A 17,709-nucleotide genomic window follows, 5' to 3' on the forward strand; every position below is an offset into this window, starting at 1 on the left:
ATGTTTTGAAAAAATCGATTCTCTAGGACTCTGCCTTAGAAATATAAAACTGGCATTAAAAGTAGTTGCAGTGAAACGATTAAACACTCTGATAAAAACTATACACTGACACAAAAAGACGAATGTTTTTTCAAGAATTGAAAAATTAATCAAAAAAATATCAAATTAACTCGTCTCTCACACTTTTTTGAAAAATTTGTTTTAGCTGGAGTATTTATTTTTTATTTTTTCAGTTTCTGATGAAACGTTTTGAATCATGGGGAATGTCGAATCGTGAATCTTATCGATCATTATCTGACAACGATCTGTTCCAAACTTCTACCATCGTATTATTTCAGCTTCATCTATTTTTTTCTGGACGGCTATTTTGTATGAACATTGCTTGTGTGGAAGGTCGAACCGCTATGTAATTTATCATCACTAAACACGTCTCCAAACAAAATCGATCGGAAGCTTTTCTAAAAAAATGGAAATGGTGTTTTTATATTCATTTGATTCATGAATTTTTTTGGAGAAGCATTCGACTTTTTATCTCAGTGTGTAATTTTGTTGGAGTGTCCAATCGATTACAACTTTTTCGATTCAATTTTTGTGCAATTAATATCTAAATATCTCTAAAATGAAAAGTTTTAGGAGAAAGGCCACCGAAAGAAAATTTATTTCATATGCTCTGAGAAGTCATCTTCTATCGTTTGAATAACTGGGGAAAAAAAGGGAATATCGTACCACACTTTAAATCAGACCGATAACTCATCCGAAAATCGTAATTTTTTAAAACTAGATGTAGAAGCAAAAATACCACGTTTTGGAAGTTGCAGAATTTAAAAATGCCAATCATTTTTAAAATTATACGGATTATAAATTAACACTCGATTTAATCGTTTTGAAGAGCCGCGGGGAATTTCGAACCACTTTGCCAATTGAAACCGAACCTTTTATTAAGGACTTCGTAATTAGAAAAATTTAGAATTTTTAATGAAAAATAATATCATACACCATTCTACTCAGTTCGTCGAGTACGCAAAATTTCTGTGTGTATTTACCGTTTTTTTTTTGCACTAACTTTTCTCGGTGATGGCTGGACCAATTTTCACAAACTTTAAACACAAACAAATTCAAACGAAAGGTCTTGTGGTTCTATAAAAAAAAATCCTGAATTTTGTTTGGATCCGATTTCCGGTTCTGGAGTTATAGGGTAAAATGTTTTTAAAAATATATGTAAATGTGTATTAACTTTTCTCGGAGGTGGCTGAACCGATTTTCACCAAATTAGATTCAAATGAAAGGTCTTATGATCCCATAGAAAATTCCTAAATTTCATCTTGATACAACTTCCGGTTCCGGAATTACAGGGTGATTAAGTTCCAATTTCAAGTTACTCACTTTTCTCAGAGTTGTCGTGACCGATTTTTACAAACTTAGATTCAAATAAAATATCTTACGGTTCTATTCAAAACTTCTGAATTTCATCTGAATCCGACTTCCGGTTCCGGAATTACATTGTACAGAGTGTTGAACATTTTAAGCAGTTATACCAAGTAGTGACGCAAATCACGGGGAAATGGGGTTGCTGAGAGCTGAAATCAGTTCCAATCGATAGGCCTTGTCAGTTGACAGCCGAACGAATCTATTCCGGCTATACCAGTTTCCGGCATTCGCTTCCGGAAGCTCCGAAAATAGGGGTCACAAACTCTAAAATGGAACGAGCTCACTTTTCTCAGCGATGGCTTGGCCAATTTTTACAAACATAGACAGGTCTTATGATTCCATACATAACTCCTGAATTTCATCCGAATCTGACTTCCTGTTATGGAAATACAAGGTGATGAGTGTCCAAAATTCCAAACCGTCTTTTAAAACGTACATGCGTTGGTACGGAAGAAGAAAACACAAAATCGCCTCCACGCACAAAACACACTGTGTGTGGTGTTTGATTTCGTACATGTGATAAAAAAACGAAAACCAGCCTCGAAGCTCGATTTTGAAAACACAAGCGAGTCCATCGGCACGGAGCACACGCGAGTTCGAGTTTTCAACCGTTTTGAAGAAAACAGAATCACGGTACAGGCACGAATGTCTGTTACCGGTGGGTGATTTTTGTTGAATACGGTGCTGAGGTAAAGACAGGATAATGAAAGATAAAAATTTCTATCCTTCATATAGTTGACGATACAAAATAGTATGAAATTTTCGAAACAGATTGTTAAACTATTCGAACTTGTAGGCCTGACTATTCAATGACCCTAAAAACTTATTGCAACATCGACAGTCTTCCGATTCCGGAAACAATTATTCAAAATGTCCAACATGAATCTTGCATCGAATTCTCGTGACAAAAAAACTAAGAAAAAACAAGTGGTTGAAATCGTAATTTTTTATTTGTCGCCAAATGTTTCATTTAAAAAAATGAAACGTCAAAATCTGTTGTTATATCGTAAGTAATATATCTTTTGATGTCCCGAAGCAAACAAAAAAAAAGCAAACAAAAGCAGCAATAAAAGATTTTAGGTTAAAATTTTAGGCAAAATTATTTAAGAAACATTCTAGACGCTATTTTAAAGTTTTTTGGTCAGTTTTAAAATTCGGTTTTCTTCCCCTTTTGTTTAGACATCATTTTGGTTCAATTAACAATTTCCGAGCTACAACAATGTGAAAAAAGTTCATACAAAAATACATACTGACATTTTACAGTCTTGAGTCGGACTGGTGATGAATTGAACATCCATGAAAAATAAATGGTTTGTCATATTGAAGGTGTGTGCAAAGCCTCATACAAATCGGAATATGTGAGACCTGTAGCAAATTGCTGGAATTGTCCTATGAAAAGATCCGTTTTTACTAACCAGTAACCAAAAAGTGAATCAAAGGATTTGCAAATCAGAGTTCCCCAGAAGAAGAACCGTGACTAAGCAGCGAAAGTTAGCCGGCACCCGGGGCTGAATCATCACCATCATCATCACCATCGCTTACTCACCGATATTGACGATCTTGATGCCTTCGATTTCGAGGAATTTCAACGCCACCGAAACGTTCTCCAGCTTCTGACTACGGAATGTGGGTCGCTTGTTGTGTTTGCTCATCCGTTTCTGCGACAGAACCTCGATGAGGGCGATCAGCTTCAACCCGTCGGCCAGGTCCGTCTCCAGGTTGGCGATGTTCCGATCGATGATCTTCAGGTGTTCGTTGGCCCACCGGGTGAATGTGTTCTGCTGTATTCGCTTCCACTGGGCATCCTCGGCCAGTTCCCGTTCCGCTTCCATCTCGGCTTCCTCGTCGTCTGGATCGTCGTACTCGCGGGGGTGCTGCTGCGCCGTGAGCTCCTGATAGTACTGGGGCGTTCCCTGCGAGAACGGATGAATTGTGAATGGAAAGAGAAAGAACTATTATTAGCAAAAAAAACTGGCTTGCATTCATCTTCGGATTTAGTCTTCGGAACATTGGTACTGGAGAAATGTTTTATTATAGAAGAAAAACGAAAAGCTTTAGAGGTTAGTTACTTTGCTGAATTTAGATTTATACACTAATAACAGGAGATTTCAGAAGCAATCTGATAGAAGCTAATTTTTATGTACCTAATATATACAACAAAATCACAATTGAAAGGAAGGTAGATAATATGAGAGATTGTATCACAATTTTAAGTAGTTCCCATCCAGTTGACTACCAAATAAATAAACCATAAATTGCTAATCCAATGGCTGCTTAACTGTTATCCGTGACAGTTTCATCGTTTTTTCTACTACAATTCAATTTCAAATCACCATCGAACCAATTCTGACTCCGTTGCTTTTAGTTCAGAGAAGTGTAGAATGGGAAAGAAAACCATAAAACACTTTCACGGTACTGACTGTAAGCAGCAACTCATAGCTTCGTGATTATCAGCGGAACAAACGGCACTAATTATCGTTAGCGAAATTTTTTTTTCGTACAACGCTACAAGGTTTTATGGCATTACACAGTAATTTGGAAGCCTGGAATGCTAATGAACTGATGAGTTCAAAGACGAAACGTAGAACTGCGGAAGAAATCATGTGCACTTTACCCAAGCAAGGTGCCAAAAATCTCAAAATAACTAGTGTCTGATGACGACTGGAGATCAATCACAGAATACACATAAATTAATAGTTTCCTCCTTCAGTTTTCATTTTTAATACTTTACTCCATTTATAATTCTATTCGTTCGAACTTGCTTACTACCAAGAGCGAAGGCAATGAAGAAGCTACACTACTTGGCACTCGAAACTGAACAAGCAAAACTTCAAATGACTAGGTACGATTAATCAACTGACGATGAATTCCGGGAGCTTCACTTGAAAATGGCAGCAAAAGTCAAATGAATTAGTAGGAATATGCTGACGGTCAGCGGCCATAAATTTCATTTTCATCTTATATTATTCGATTGAAAATGAAATTTTACCGCACTGGCCAGAACTGCAGGACCGTCTATAGAAAAAATATTCAGAAGCGTGCAATATCATACTATGTTCTAAGGGTGTAATTTTCTGGTACAGAAGCTAGAGATTTGGAAGGTTTCGATACGGTAAGAAAAGAAACTTTGAATGCAAACTTGACTATTGGTAAGATTAGAATATGATAATAATTCATACAAAACCGAAGAACATAAACGCGAAAGCGAAAGTCTTTCTGTAATGTTCGAATCTATTTGATGCAAACATTTCATTTAGGCGGGGCCTCGGAACACGATTTGCGCTGTATACGAAATAGGTCATCGGAATTCGATTGAGTCAACATCTCCCTGAGTCCTGGACTAAAGTTATTTGCATGTAGTAAACAAAACATCTGTTTTCACACACTGTTTTTTTTTAATTCTAGGTTTTGAATTTCATATATTTTTTTTTCTAAAAATTAAGCAAACTGTCCACACTGACTTCAAAATTTATGAGGTGACTGAAACTCAGCAGAAAAATGTTCTTAACAGTAAGGTTCTCAATTCGGCTATTTCGGCATCAACTATTTCGGCATATATTGTTGTTGAATCAATTATGACAGTCATTTGGAAAATTTTTGTTAAGCTATAGTTATTCCTTTTTACGTGACGATGAGACAAATTTTGGCAACACTTCTTTAACTGCTAATGCTACATTGACAAATTGGTGATTTGCTGCACAATTATTTTAAAGAGCACTCAATTGTAAAACTTAACAGTGATAGGTTTAAATATGTTTTCAAAATTATAACATATCCAACATAAATAACAACATTGTGACATTTGCCGGGTCTTCGTTGCCGTCCCATGTCTATGTCGATAAAATTCGCCTCCCTGTTCGGCTTTTTGTTCCAAATGTAATGAACTGTACGAACTGCAAAAAATTCGACCACACAGCTACTTACTATAGTAATAAACCAAAATGTATTAAGTGTGAAGGGCCTCATAAAGATAATGATTGCAACGAGGAAATTGAAAAATATATTTATTGTGGGGAGAGTCCTCATGATGATATTTCAGTATGCACTGCATTTAAAGTGCACAAAGACAAAAAAAGCACGGTTTCTGCATAGAAATGCTTAAAACGGCACCTAAAATTACACCTTCAAAAAAAAAGATCCCCGTGTTAAAGCTAAACAGCAAAATTTAAAAGTAAAAACTGTGCCTCCTGGTATGTCAAATTCTCAAACCAATCCAGGATCTAGCACAAACAAAGATAATAACCCAGTGGACTTAATTTCACAGCCACCAACAGGTATACTGAAGTTTTCGGAAATTGTAGACTGGATTTTCGCAGCATTCAATATTTCTGAACCTCCTAGGACTATCATAACGGCATTCCATCCAATAGCTAGAACTTTTTTGAAACAGTTATCAGCTCAATGGCCAGCTCTCTCAGGTTTTGTATCATTTGATGGATAATTTATCGTCCGCCGCAAATGATTCAATCACTGTCCTGCAGTGGAATTGTCGAAGCATCATGTCAAAACTTGATTCATTTAAAGTTTTGTTGCATAGTCAAAAATGTGATGTATTTGCTTTGTGCGAAACATGGCTTACATCAAACATAGCCTTAAATTTTAATGACTTTAACATTATACGTCTCGATAGAGACTCCCCGTATGGTGGAGTGCTTTTAGGAATTAAGAAATGTTATTCCTTTTATAGATTAAACATTCCTTCTAGTATAGAAGTTGTTGCTTGTCAAATAAACATTAAAGGAAAAGACATTTGCATTGCTTCGGTATATATTCCTCCAAGAGCTCAAGTTGGACAACGACAGCTTAATGAAATTGTCGAAGCCCTTCCACGTTTGATTTTAGGAGTTTTCAATTCGCACGGAATGATGTGGGGTTCCGTTTACAATGATAGCAGATCATCTCTAATATATAATATTTGCGACAATTTTAGCATGACGGTACTAAATATGGGTAGCATGACACGGATCCTAAGACCTCCTGCACGTCCAAGTGCATTAGATTTATCTCTTTGCTCGACTTCAATTCGACTAGATTGCACCTGGAAAGTATTTCCTGATTTACACGGTAGCGATCATTTACCAATCATCATCTCAATTAGCAGTAGCAATTGCATTGCTACTTCAGTTAGTATTTCTTATGATTTGATAAAAAATATCGACTGGATTAAATACCAAAGTAGTATCTCTAGTATTTTGAATTCAATGGAAAAGCCCCCTCCACTTGGTGAATATGACTTCCTCATTTGTTCGATTCTGGATGCAGCAGAACAATCCCAAACTAAACGCTTTCCTGGGCCAACGACTAACAGAAGGCCTCCCAACCCCTGGTGGGACAAAGAGTGCTCAGAGGCTAAACTCGCAAAACAAAATGCTTGCAAGACGTTTCTAAAACGGGGAGGAGGAAATCCTCAAAATTTTGAAAAATTTATGTTTTTAGAAACCAGGTACAAGAGCATACTTCGAGCCAAAAAATGTAGCTATTGGAGACATTTTGTCGAAGGTTTGTCAAGAGAAACCTCAATGAGCACTCTTTGGAACACGGCCAGACGAATGAGAAATCGTAACGTGGGTAATGAGAGTGAGGAATACTCGAACCGATGGATATTTGATTTTGCGAGGAAAGTTTGCCCAGATTCTGTTCCTACGCAGAGCATTATTCGGGAATCTTCTTCAAATAATGGTTTTATTAATAGCCCTTTTTCAATTATGAAATTTTCTATAGCACTTTTGTCTAGTAACAATAACGCTCCTGGGTTGGACAGAATTAAATTCAACTTGGCGAAGAATCTGCCGACCTCGCAAAAAGACGTCTGTTGGAACTGTTCAACAAGTTTCTTGAGCAAAACATTGTTCCACCTGACTGGAGGCAAGTGAAAGTTATTGCCATTCAAAAGACGGGTAAACCAGCTTCCAATCACAACTCATATAGACCCATTGCAATATTGTCCTGTATCAGAAAATTGTTCGAAAAAATTATTCTACGACGTCTCGACACTTGGGTCGAGACGAACGGCTTGTTGTCAGATACTCAGTTTGGTTTCCGTAGAAACAAAGGGATGAATGATTGCATTGCATTGCTTTCGTCTGACATCCAAATTGCCTTCGCTCAAAAACAACAAATGGCATCTGTATTTTTGGACATAAAAGGAGCATTTGTTTCAGTTTCCATTGATGTTCTTTCAGACATTTAATTATTTGCACAACCTTTTGTCAGAAAAGCACATGCACTTTTCATTTGGCGACTTAGTATCATTCAGAATTAGCTACATGGGTCTACCGCAAGGCTCATGTCTCAGTCCGATCCTCTATAATTTTTACGTGAATGACATTGACAGCTGTCTAGTAACCCCCTGCACGCTAAGACAATTGGCAGATGATGGCGTGGTTTCAGTTACTGGACCCAAAGCTATTGATCTGCAAAAACCATTGCAAGATACCTTAGATAACTTGTCCGTTTGGGCTGTTCATCTTGGTATCGAATTCTCTACGGAGAAAACAGAGCTGGTCGTCTTTTCAAGAAAGCATGATCCCGCGCAACTCCAGCTCCATATGATGGGAAGAATAATCCAACAGGTTTTGACATTCAAATACCTTGGGGTGTGGTTTGATTCCAAATACACATTAGGTTTCTGATAACAAAATGCCAACAAAGAGTAAAATTCATCCGGAAGATCTAATAAAACTGTATCAGACAACGATACTTTCAGTGATGGAATATGGATGCGTTTGCTTTCGTTCCGCTGCAAACTCTCATATTATCAAACTGGAGCGAATTCAGTACCGTTGTTTGCGAATTGCCTTAGGCTGCATGCATTCGACACATACAATGAGTCTTGAAGTTCTGGCGGGAGTTCTTCCATTGAAAGATCGTTTTTGGGAGCTTTCATCGCGACTGCTAATAAGATGTGAGGTGGTTATTAATAACTTCGAAAGGCTGGTCGAGCTTCAATCTCAAACAAGATTCATGACAGTTTATTTTAACCATATGTCCCAGGAAATAAACCCTTCAAGATATATTCCTATCCGTGTCAGCCTCCTAAATGTCCCTGACTCAATTTTATTTTTCGACATATCCATGCAACGCGAAGTGCGTGGAATCCCGGATCACCTACGCTCTATGGAAATCCCAAAAATATTTTCAAGTAAGTTCAGGCATATTGACTCTGAGAAAATGTTTTACACGGACGGATCGCGAATTGAAGAAGCGACAGGGTTTGATATGTTCAACAATAATGTTTCGGCCTCATTTAGGCTTCAAGAACCTGCATCTGTTTATATAGCAGAGTTAGCAGCAGTTCATTATAGTTTGAGTGTAATCGTCACATTATCTCCAAACCATTATTTTCTTTTCACAGATAGTCTGAGTGCAATTGAAGCCATTCGCTCAAACGCTGCTGGCAAAAATGAACCGTTTTTCTTGGGCAAAATAAAACAGTGCCTGAACGACATATTGAATAATAATTATCAAATCACAATAGTTTGGGTCCCGGCTCATTGCTCCATTCCAGGCAATGAAAGAGCCGATAGTTTTGCCAAACGTGGTGCTATTGAAGGTGAAATTTATGAGCGACCGATTGCTTTCAACGAATTCTATAGCGCGTCTCACCAAAGAACATTTGCCAGCTGGCAAGCTTCTTGGGATAGAGATGCTCTGGGTCGGTGGATGCACTCAATTATTCCTAAAAAAACGACAAAGGCATGGTTCAGGGGACTGGATGTGAGTAGGGATTTCATTCGTGTGATGTCCAGACTCATGTCCAATCACTTCACGTTAGATGCACATCTCCTTCGAATTGGGCTCTCCGAGATTAATCATTGTGCTTGCGGAGAAGGTTATCGGAATATTGATCATGTCGTTTGGACATGCGTGGAGTATCGTGATGTCAGACCTCAACTAATAAATTCTTTGCGTATTCAAGGTAGACTATCCAATGTCCCAGTTCGAGACATTCTTGCTTGTCGTGACCTTCCATACATGAAAATTCTTTATCATTTCATAAAGAAAATTGGAGTTTCAATTTAATAAAAGAGACTTTTAAGACTTAGTTCTGATTTCAGCTGTGACCATGAGTTCAACCAATAGCTAAATCAGAATAGAAATTATGTAACGATACAAACAAACTCGAAAGACTTTATGAAATTATCAACAAAATGTCCGAAAATAACAGCTTATTTTATAATTTTTTAGAAGTTAATCGTTTGGTTCAAATAATATTTCCGAGTAGTTTTCATAATTAATGACGATGATATTTAAGTGATAAGAGGAATATGTTTTAATAAATTCAAATCGTTGTGACTATGTTAGAATTGAATTAGGATAAGAATTTCATGTAAAAGTGATGCTACGGCGAAGAAAAACTCATGTAAACTGCCTTAAGAAATAAACGTATTTATGAAAAAAAATAACAACCATAAAACAGTTGTAGAACATTTTCAAATTTCAAGAAGCCTCATTTGCTGGTTGTTCTGGAATTGTTGTCCCGGACAGCCTCACCAGAAAAAATGATTTCACCGATAACGAGTTTAAGTTAAAATTTCAAAACTATTGAAATAACCAATTAGTAGATTCAAACTTTGGCAATACGGGACACTAAAATATCGAACAAACAGTTTCGTTTTGAATCCTTTTCAAAGCGATCAGAACGTGTCTAATTGATTTTACGTGATCGTAAAATTGGGTCATTTCAGTTAGCAACCGAGTAAAGAAAAAAATGACGACTTTGCAAAATGTATATTGCCATTGTGTAGCGTTTCTGTTATTATTGTTGCCAGAAACTAGCAACCGTAGGTTGGTTTTCTGCAAATTGTTAACATGCCGTATTTGATGCTCTAAATACATGCTTCGGTTTTTGAGACGGAGTATTCTGATTTTGAGATATTTTAAACTGTTTTATGGACATACCTTTCGGAAAAAAAGAAACTGTAATTACAGTTGATTGTACTCTTCAAACTTCGCTGGGAAAATCCGCACTTCCACTCGGTATGAGAGAACCACCGACATAAAAGGTAGGTTTTTTTATATTCCTTATTTTAATACCACTTTTTTCAATTCAAAACATCAAACGGGAACGGCACAAACACGACTGTGTCATAAAATATTTCGGTTCTTCACAACACTCTGATTGCACCTGGATGCACACACAATAGTAGGAAGAATAAGAATAAAAAAAATGAACCAACAACAACTACAACAACAGAAAAACACACGCAGTAGGCAATGATAATAAAACACAGATTTGTTTGTTTTTCAGAGCTATGCAGTAGTAGTACAGTGCAGTCTGAACTGATACGATATCAGTCAAAATCCGCAACGGTCACAACTTCTAATTTCGGTCTAGTCCTATGGGATATGACTTTTGAATGACCACCAGTTTGTCAGCATCATTATCGTGGTACAATCTAATTGTTGCGCTTGTGCGATTGACGTTTATTTGTTTTGGCCAATCGGAAATTAACCCTTGTGGGACCGAATAAATTACTCGAAATATGTTGAACTAACTTCTGTAGTAACCGAAAAGTGCCTAATAAATGGCAAATCAACAATTGTTTTTATTTCATTCCAATGAATTTCTAGACAAACGAAAAGATTTTTCTCACACTCATCTATAGCACTTCATAATCACACCAGGGTTAATCCAGTTCAGCCATCCAAGCCGGTATTAGTGGGCAAAATCTTCACAAACAAGCACCGAAACAGTGTTAATGAACATATCACTCAGCAATAATAATAATAACAATAAAGCAGATAACCAGCAGCACACACAAAGCCGCACACCGTGGTCCAGAACGGCCCAGAAACGTCAAAAGGCCATCATTAGATCAAGCCGAACAATAAACAACAACAACAACACCGAAACCGGGGACCCAAAAGAGGGGATCAATTGGCTCCGGAGCATCGTCGTCGTTGGTCAGCAGCTAGAGCTTAGCCTTTTGGAACGTCTTTTGATTACACATTTCTACAGTCCGTCCCGCATCACGGTTTCCGAGGGGGCCACAGTTCCCACAGTCGATAATTAGATTATGCGCGGTTAACTTTTAGGGAGTCATATTTAGTCGTCGTCGTCGTCATCCTTGGGAAATATTCCTAACCTGTGCCAACGGTGGCGTTGTGGGGTTGTTACGGACGAGCTTTAGACCACCACTGCCGAATACACTGCTCAATTGACTAAGGACACTGGCGCGAGCCTTCAGCACGTTCGGATCGTACTCGGCACCAGGACTCTGGGGGTGACCGGCGGCGGCGGCGGCGGCACTGCAGTAGATATGGCTGCTGTCAACCGAGGAATTACGATTACTGGAAATACTTTGGCGAACGTCTCGACTTGAACGCGGTCCGGTTTCAACTGACGACGAACAATCACCGGCACCAATACTGTTGCTGTTGCTGCTGGTGCTGATGAGGCTTTGGGCTCTGTTACGATCGCCAGCCCCAGTCTCGTCCCCATCACTGGTGGTGGTGGTGGATGATGATGATCTACCACCGATGGAATTTATGCTAGATCGTCCGTACATGGCTATCGCGCAACAACTCTCTTTCTCTTTCTCTCTCTCCGTCGATTCTACCGAGTCTCTCTGTTTGTGTTCGACTGACACCGATTATTACCACTTGTTGATTCTTCCTGTCTCGTTGGGTTCTGATCGCTTCACCAACACAGTTTGATCATGAAAATTTTCCTTTTTTTCAAATTATGAAAAACCTAATACATTTCAATTCAGTTCATTTGGGCAATCAAAAATGAACTAAAAAACAGTAGACATCCTTTTGAAAAAAAAAACAAACGCATCATAATTTAATCAATTTCATCAAAGTGCCGGCAGTTTGAGGTTGCGTGTCTTTTTTTTTTATTTGCATCTCACGCAAACACCCTTATCTGTAGTGTCATGTAAGGGAGAGTAGGCATGCTGTCACGTGCCGTGGCGGTGTTTGTGGTATGTTTTGATTTCTACATGCGGGTCTTTTATTCTCGGTCTACCGCGGGAGAGCATTTTCTCGTGGCAGAGAGAGAGACCCTGTTGTGTTTGCTTTACCCCTTGATGAAATTGGTTAATGCTGACAAAGTGACTATATCAGCTCAAATGGATGAGATGAAAGAGTGTACTGAAAAACTCCGCAAGGTATGCAACGGATACAGTATCGATTTAGCTAGCTTTTCGAGCGAAATTTCCATCATCGAGTAATCGATCTTCTTTACTTTCTTGCTTTCAAGTTTGCATCTGTCTCAAGCAAATCGATCGGGTATTAAAACTGATTTCTGATCCACTAGCTAGAGCAATTCCGTATTTGGACAACAAATCATAAGATATACCAATTCGAGTCAAAACCTTTCTAAACGAGCGAATGACGTGTTTCGCACCAAATCGTAGTTGGAGTTGGCAGCAACCCCCTTGATTTTGCTTAAAACTTTTTGGGCATCTAGAGTTAGCCACAAAAATTCACTTTGCATATTTTTTTTAAATTGGTCTAGACTCTCTAAAAGGGTCAAATCTATTTTAGCTTTGTTGCCTTTCTCTATAGAAAGGTAGAAGAGTTCCTGGAAAACCCGACTCGAAACTTCGGAGACCCATAGTGTTATGTACCATTCGACTCATGTGTGTGTACCTTCCAAAGATTTATCTTTTCACATAATTTTCTCGGAGATGGTTGAACTGATTTTAACAAGCTTACGTTTGTTTGAAAACTACTTTTGGGTAGTGAATCGAGTTCGATAATCAAGTGGCTGTCGATTCCGGGTCCAGAGATATAACACATGGATCAATAAGTTCCGAGACTAAAGCAGAGATGGTGCTCGTAGTAAACCAGTAACCACGTCTTTCTAGAGTACTAACCTTTGCTTGAAACGGGTCAAAATTTTAAGTCGATCCGACCAGAAACAGCTGAGTTATCGAGGTTGGAGTAAAGTCGTTTTGTAGTTTGTTTAAAAAATGCAAAAAACCGAGTTTCGTGTTTTGATAAAACATTGTTTTTTAATGGATAAAAACACCGTACAAGCGAAACAATGGATTGAAAAATGTTATCCGGACTCTTGTCAAAAGCAACGATTTGTCGGTGGTTCGCCGAGTTTAAACGTGGTCGTACCGACACAAATGACGCGGAACGCTCGGGTAGACCTGTGGAAGCCGTTACACCGAAAAATGTGAGGGAAGTGACAAAAATTATAATGAAAGATCGTAAAGTGAAGCTCTGTGAGATTGCTGAGATGACACAGATATCATATGGAAGTTTCATGAAAAATTAAGCATGAAAAAGATTTTTTCCAAGTGGGTGCCGCGGTTGCTGCAATGCACCCTGCCACAAGTCGATGAAAACAATGGCGAAATTGAACGAATTGGGCTTTGATCTGCTTCCCCACCCCCCATACTAGCCAGATTGACTACTGGCTCTTTGCTAATCTTGAAAAAATGCTCCAGGGAAAAAGATTTGGCTCTAATGAGGAGGTCATCGCTGAAACTGAAGCTTATTTTGAAGCGAAAGATAATTTTTTTTATAAACATGGTATTGAAAAATTGGAAAAACGTTGGAACAATTGTATCACCCTAAAAGGTGATTATGTTGATGAATAAAAAAAAAATTGCAAAAAAAATGTTGTTTCCATTGTTAGTCTCGGGACTTATTGATCCATGTGTTCATGGTATAAGTAACGTAACCGACCAAGGGCAATTTTTTATCCCCGCACAATTTAGAGTCTTTTGAAAGCTCTGTTTGCTTTCTCATACAGAAAGGTTGTGCAATCATTATGGAATCCGACTTTTTAACTAAGGTCCGGAAAACCGAATGTCATGTACCATTCGACTCAGCTCGACGAACTGAGCAAATGTCTGTGTGTGTATTTAACAAAAATATGTACTTGATTTTCTCGGAGATGGCTGGACCAATTTCTACAAACTTAGATTCAAATGAAAGGTCTCTTGGTCCCATAGGGTGCTGAATTTTACCCGGATCGGACTTCCGGTGCACTCGATTTTCTCAGAAACCGCTCGTCCAATTTTCACTAGCGTAGGTTTAAACAAAAGGTCTTACAACCCCATATAATCCTACCAAATTTCATCCGGATACGACTTCTTAAATTCGAATGTAAAGTCTCTTGGTTCCATATTCTGTTATTGAAAATTATCCAGATCGAACTTTCGGCTCAGGAGTAACAGGGCAAAATGTGAAAAAATGTGTGTTCGTAAGGTTTTTTATGCACTAACTTTGCTCGGAGATGGCTGAACCGATTTCCACAAGCTTATATCCGAATGAAAGGTCTTATGATCCCATACATTTTTTTTGAACTTTGTTTGGATAGGACTTCCGGTTCCGGAGTTATGGGGTAAAATGTGCAATGAAAAAAAAATTAAAATATGTGTACAAATTTTTCTCAAAAACGTGACCGATTTGTACAAACTTAGATTTGAATTAAAGGTCTTTTTTTCATACGCGCACTTCTCTCGGATATGGATAAACCGGTTTAAACAATCTTAGTCTGATTTGAAAGCTACTATCGGTTCAATAATATAATTCGAAGTAGTCTCTTCCGGTTCCGGGTATTCAATCGTATAAGTAACATAACCGACGAATCTAAGTTTAATTGTTGATACCTCTGTTGTCGAGAATGTTGTGGAATATGCGACGTACGCTTTTGCTAACTACCCAAAATAAATTGAATGAATTTGAGTCAATAGTCAGACATTTGTGATGAGATTATCCAAATTATAAAATATTCTAAAAATACTGTTTAAATGACAAAAGAAAGGCTTTGTCATACCACTAGGTGGATTAGAAAAAAATTTCAAATGGCTGTAGTCGAAAAATGACATATCCTACAAAGTGTACTAGTAATTTTCATATAGATTTTGAAAAACTTTCTAATCATAATTCCACACAAAGTTCCTGAGTTTCATTGTGATCTGATTTCTGCTTCCGGAATTACAGGTTGATATGTACCAAAAATATGAAGGTGATGTCACTCACTTTTCTTGGAGATGGCTGAACCGATTTTCACAAACTTAGATTCAAACGAGAAGTCTTATGGTCGCGTACAAGGTTCCTGAACTGCATAGTAATTGATCTCACTTAATTTTCTTCATTTGGAGAGGGATAATTGCAGGTGCTGGGGTCCAGTAGGAGATTGAAAGCACCTATTAGCTCTCTCCGGACAATACCAGCCTAGATGCCGTGTGGAATCCGGCGGAAAAAAATGAACCAAGAATAGATCCACTGGGTTCCTGCTTCCATGTCGTAAAAGGCGACAATTGCAGGAGTTTCTTTTTCCTTTCAGTTATCAAATATTTTTAACGTTTCACTTCTGATTACTCTATTTTACTAAATTATCTCTTCATTCAACCTATTAATTTCCGTCTAGCTTCGGAGAAAAGTTTTATTTGGAATGTTTTCTTCTTCCATGTTATTGATTGTCTTTCAGGATTATAAGTTGAATAATAAAAATCAACTATTACGTAAATTCGTTGATATTACAAAGTTAATAACAGAGATAACATATATCGGTATATTGAATGCATAGTAAAATTGAATGCATAGTAATAAATTAATATTTCAAACAATAAATTTTTATTTTTCTCGGCAGCCGGCTGCCCAGATCAACCAATATACCCAATCAATAATTTTAATAAATAATTAAAATAAAAAATCGGAAATAATGAAAAATCAAGACGCGTGTGAAATCTGTTGACCTTTATTTGGTGATTTAAAATGATTTTATAACAACTGTTTAGAATATGTCAATGCAATGAATCAACTATTTTGTCTAAATCCTATTCACTCGTTTATTTTGTATCACGTAATTTCATTTATAAAAAATAGGGAAGTTTTTATTCTTTACGCGGTAGTATTGCAAATTTTTCTTCAGTTTCCTCTAATAAGAGCTGTGAATCAAGACTTCTCGGGACTTCAATATAGGATATTGTTGAAACGTTCACTCGGGATCTTGAAACCGGAACATACTGAGTCGCCCGCGAATAATACCAATACTGAAATTTTTACTAACAAGTATCCTTCTCCCGTGATACTTGTGGAGTGCGCAGTAGTATATACGGCCTCTAGTAGATTAAGCAGGGTTTTTTCCCCTAAAGTGTAACAGATCGGCTGAAAAGTTCGTATCGTTTCTATGAGAGGGCGCCACTAGAATTGAATCCATACCATTTTCAGTTAGTACCAACCTTCAGAAGATACGTGTATAAGTTTGACAGCTGTCTGATTATTAGTTTGTGAGATATTGCATTTTGAGTGAAGCTACTTTTGTTATTGTGAAAAAAAAATGGAAAAAAAGGAATTTCGAGTGTTGATGAAACACTACTTTTTGATGAAAAAAGTGCCGCCGATACCAAAAAATGGCTTGATGAGTGTTATCCCGACTCTGCACCGGGCGAAGCAACAATTCGTAAGTGGTTTGCAAAATTTCGTACTGGTCATATGAGCATCGAAGACGATGAACGCAGTGGACGTCCAAAAGAGGCTGTTACCGATGAAAACGTGAAAAAAATCCACAAAATGATTTTCAATGACCGTAAAGTGAAGTTGATCGAAATAGCTGACACCCTAAAGATATCAAAGGAACGTGTTGGACATATTATTCACGAATATTTGGATATGAGAAAGCTTTGTGCAAAATGGGTGCCGCGTGAGCTCACAATCGATCAAAAACAACAACGAATTGATGATTCTGAGCAGTGTTTGGAGCTGTTATATCGACTTAAACCGATTTTTTTCGTCGATATATAACAATGGACGAAACATGGCTCCATCACTTCACTCCGGAGTCCAATCGACAGTCAGCTGAGTGGACTGCACGCGATGAACCGAACCCAAAGCGTGGAAAGTCTCAAAAATCGGCCGGTAAGGTTATGGCGTCTGTATTTTGGGATTCGCATGGTATAATTTTCATCGACTACCTTGAAAAGGGAAAAACCATCAACAGTGACCATTATATAGCGTTATTAGAGCGTTTGAAGGACGAATTAAAAAAAAAACGGCCTCATTTGAAGAAGAAAAAAGTTTTGTTTCATCAAGACAATGCACCGTGTCACAAGTCGATGAAAACCATGCTGAAATTGAACGAATTGGGCTTCGAATTGCTCCCTCATCCACCGTATTCTCCAGATTTGGCCCCCAGTGACTTTTTACTGTTCTCAGACCTCAAGAGAATGCTCGCTGGTAAAAAATTTAGAAGCAATGAAAAGGTAATCGCTGAAACTGAGGCCTATTTTGAGGCAAAGGACAAATCGTACTACAAAAATAGTATCGAAAAGTTGGAAGATCGCTATAATCGCTGTATCGCCTCTGATG

General features: G+C 37.9%; 1 protein-coding gene across 13 annotated transcripts in view; it reads right to left on the minus strand.

The window, feature by feature from the left end:
* Window positions 1–17,709, minus strand: part of LOC131436975 (filamin-A) — a 165,953-nt gene that overhangs the window by 131,374 nt on the left and 16,870 nt on the right. For 7 of the 13 annotated variants that reach the window (XM_058606051.1, XM_058606058.1, XM_058606018.1 and 4 more), the window contains one exon: window positions 2,975–3,341. In XM_058606051.1, the coding sequence (XP_058462034.1) occupies window positions 2,975–3,341 (367 nt within the window). Of the gene's footprint in view, window positions 1–2,974; window positions 3,342–10,329; window positions 10,556–11,516; window positions 12,187–17,709 lie in introns of those variants that run through there. The other 6 variants (XM_058606010.1, XM_058606003.1, XM_058606088.1 and 3 more) reach the window with 4 other exon arrangements.

Source organism: Malaya genurostris, chromosome 1 (assembly GCF_030247185.1).
Source record: "Malaya genurostris strain Urasoe2022 chromosome 1, Malgen_1.1, whole genome shotgun sequence".
In the NCBI taxonomy this organism is placed as follows: Eukaryota; Metazoa; Arthropoda; class Insecta; order Diptera; family Culicidae; genus Malaya; species Malaya genurostris.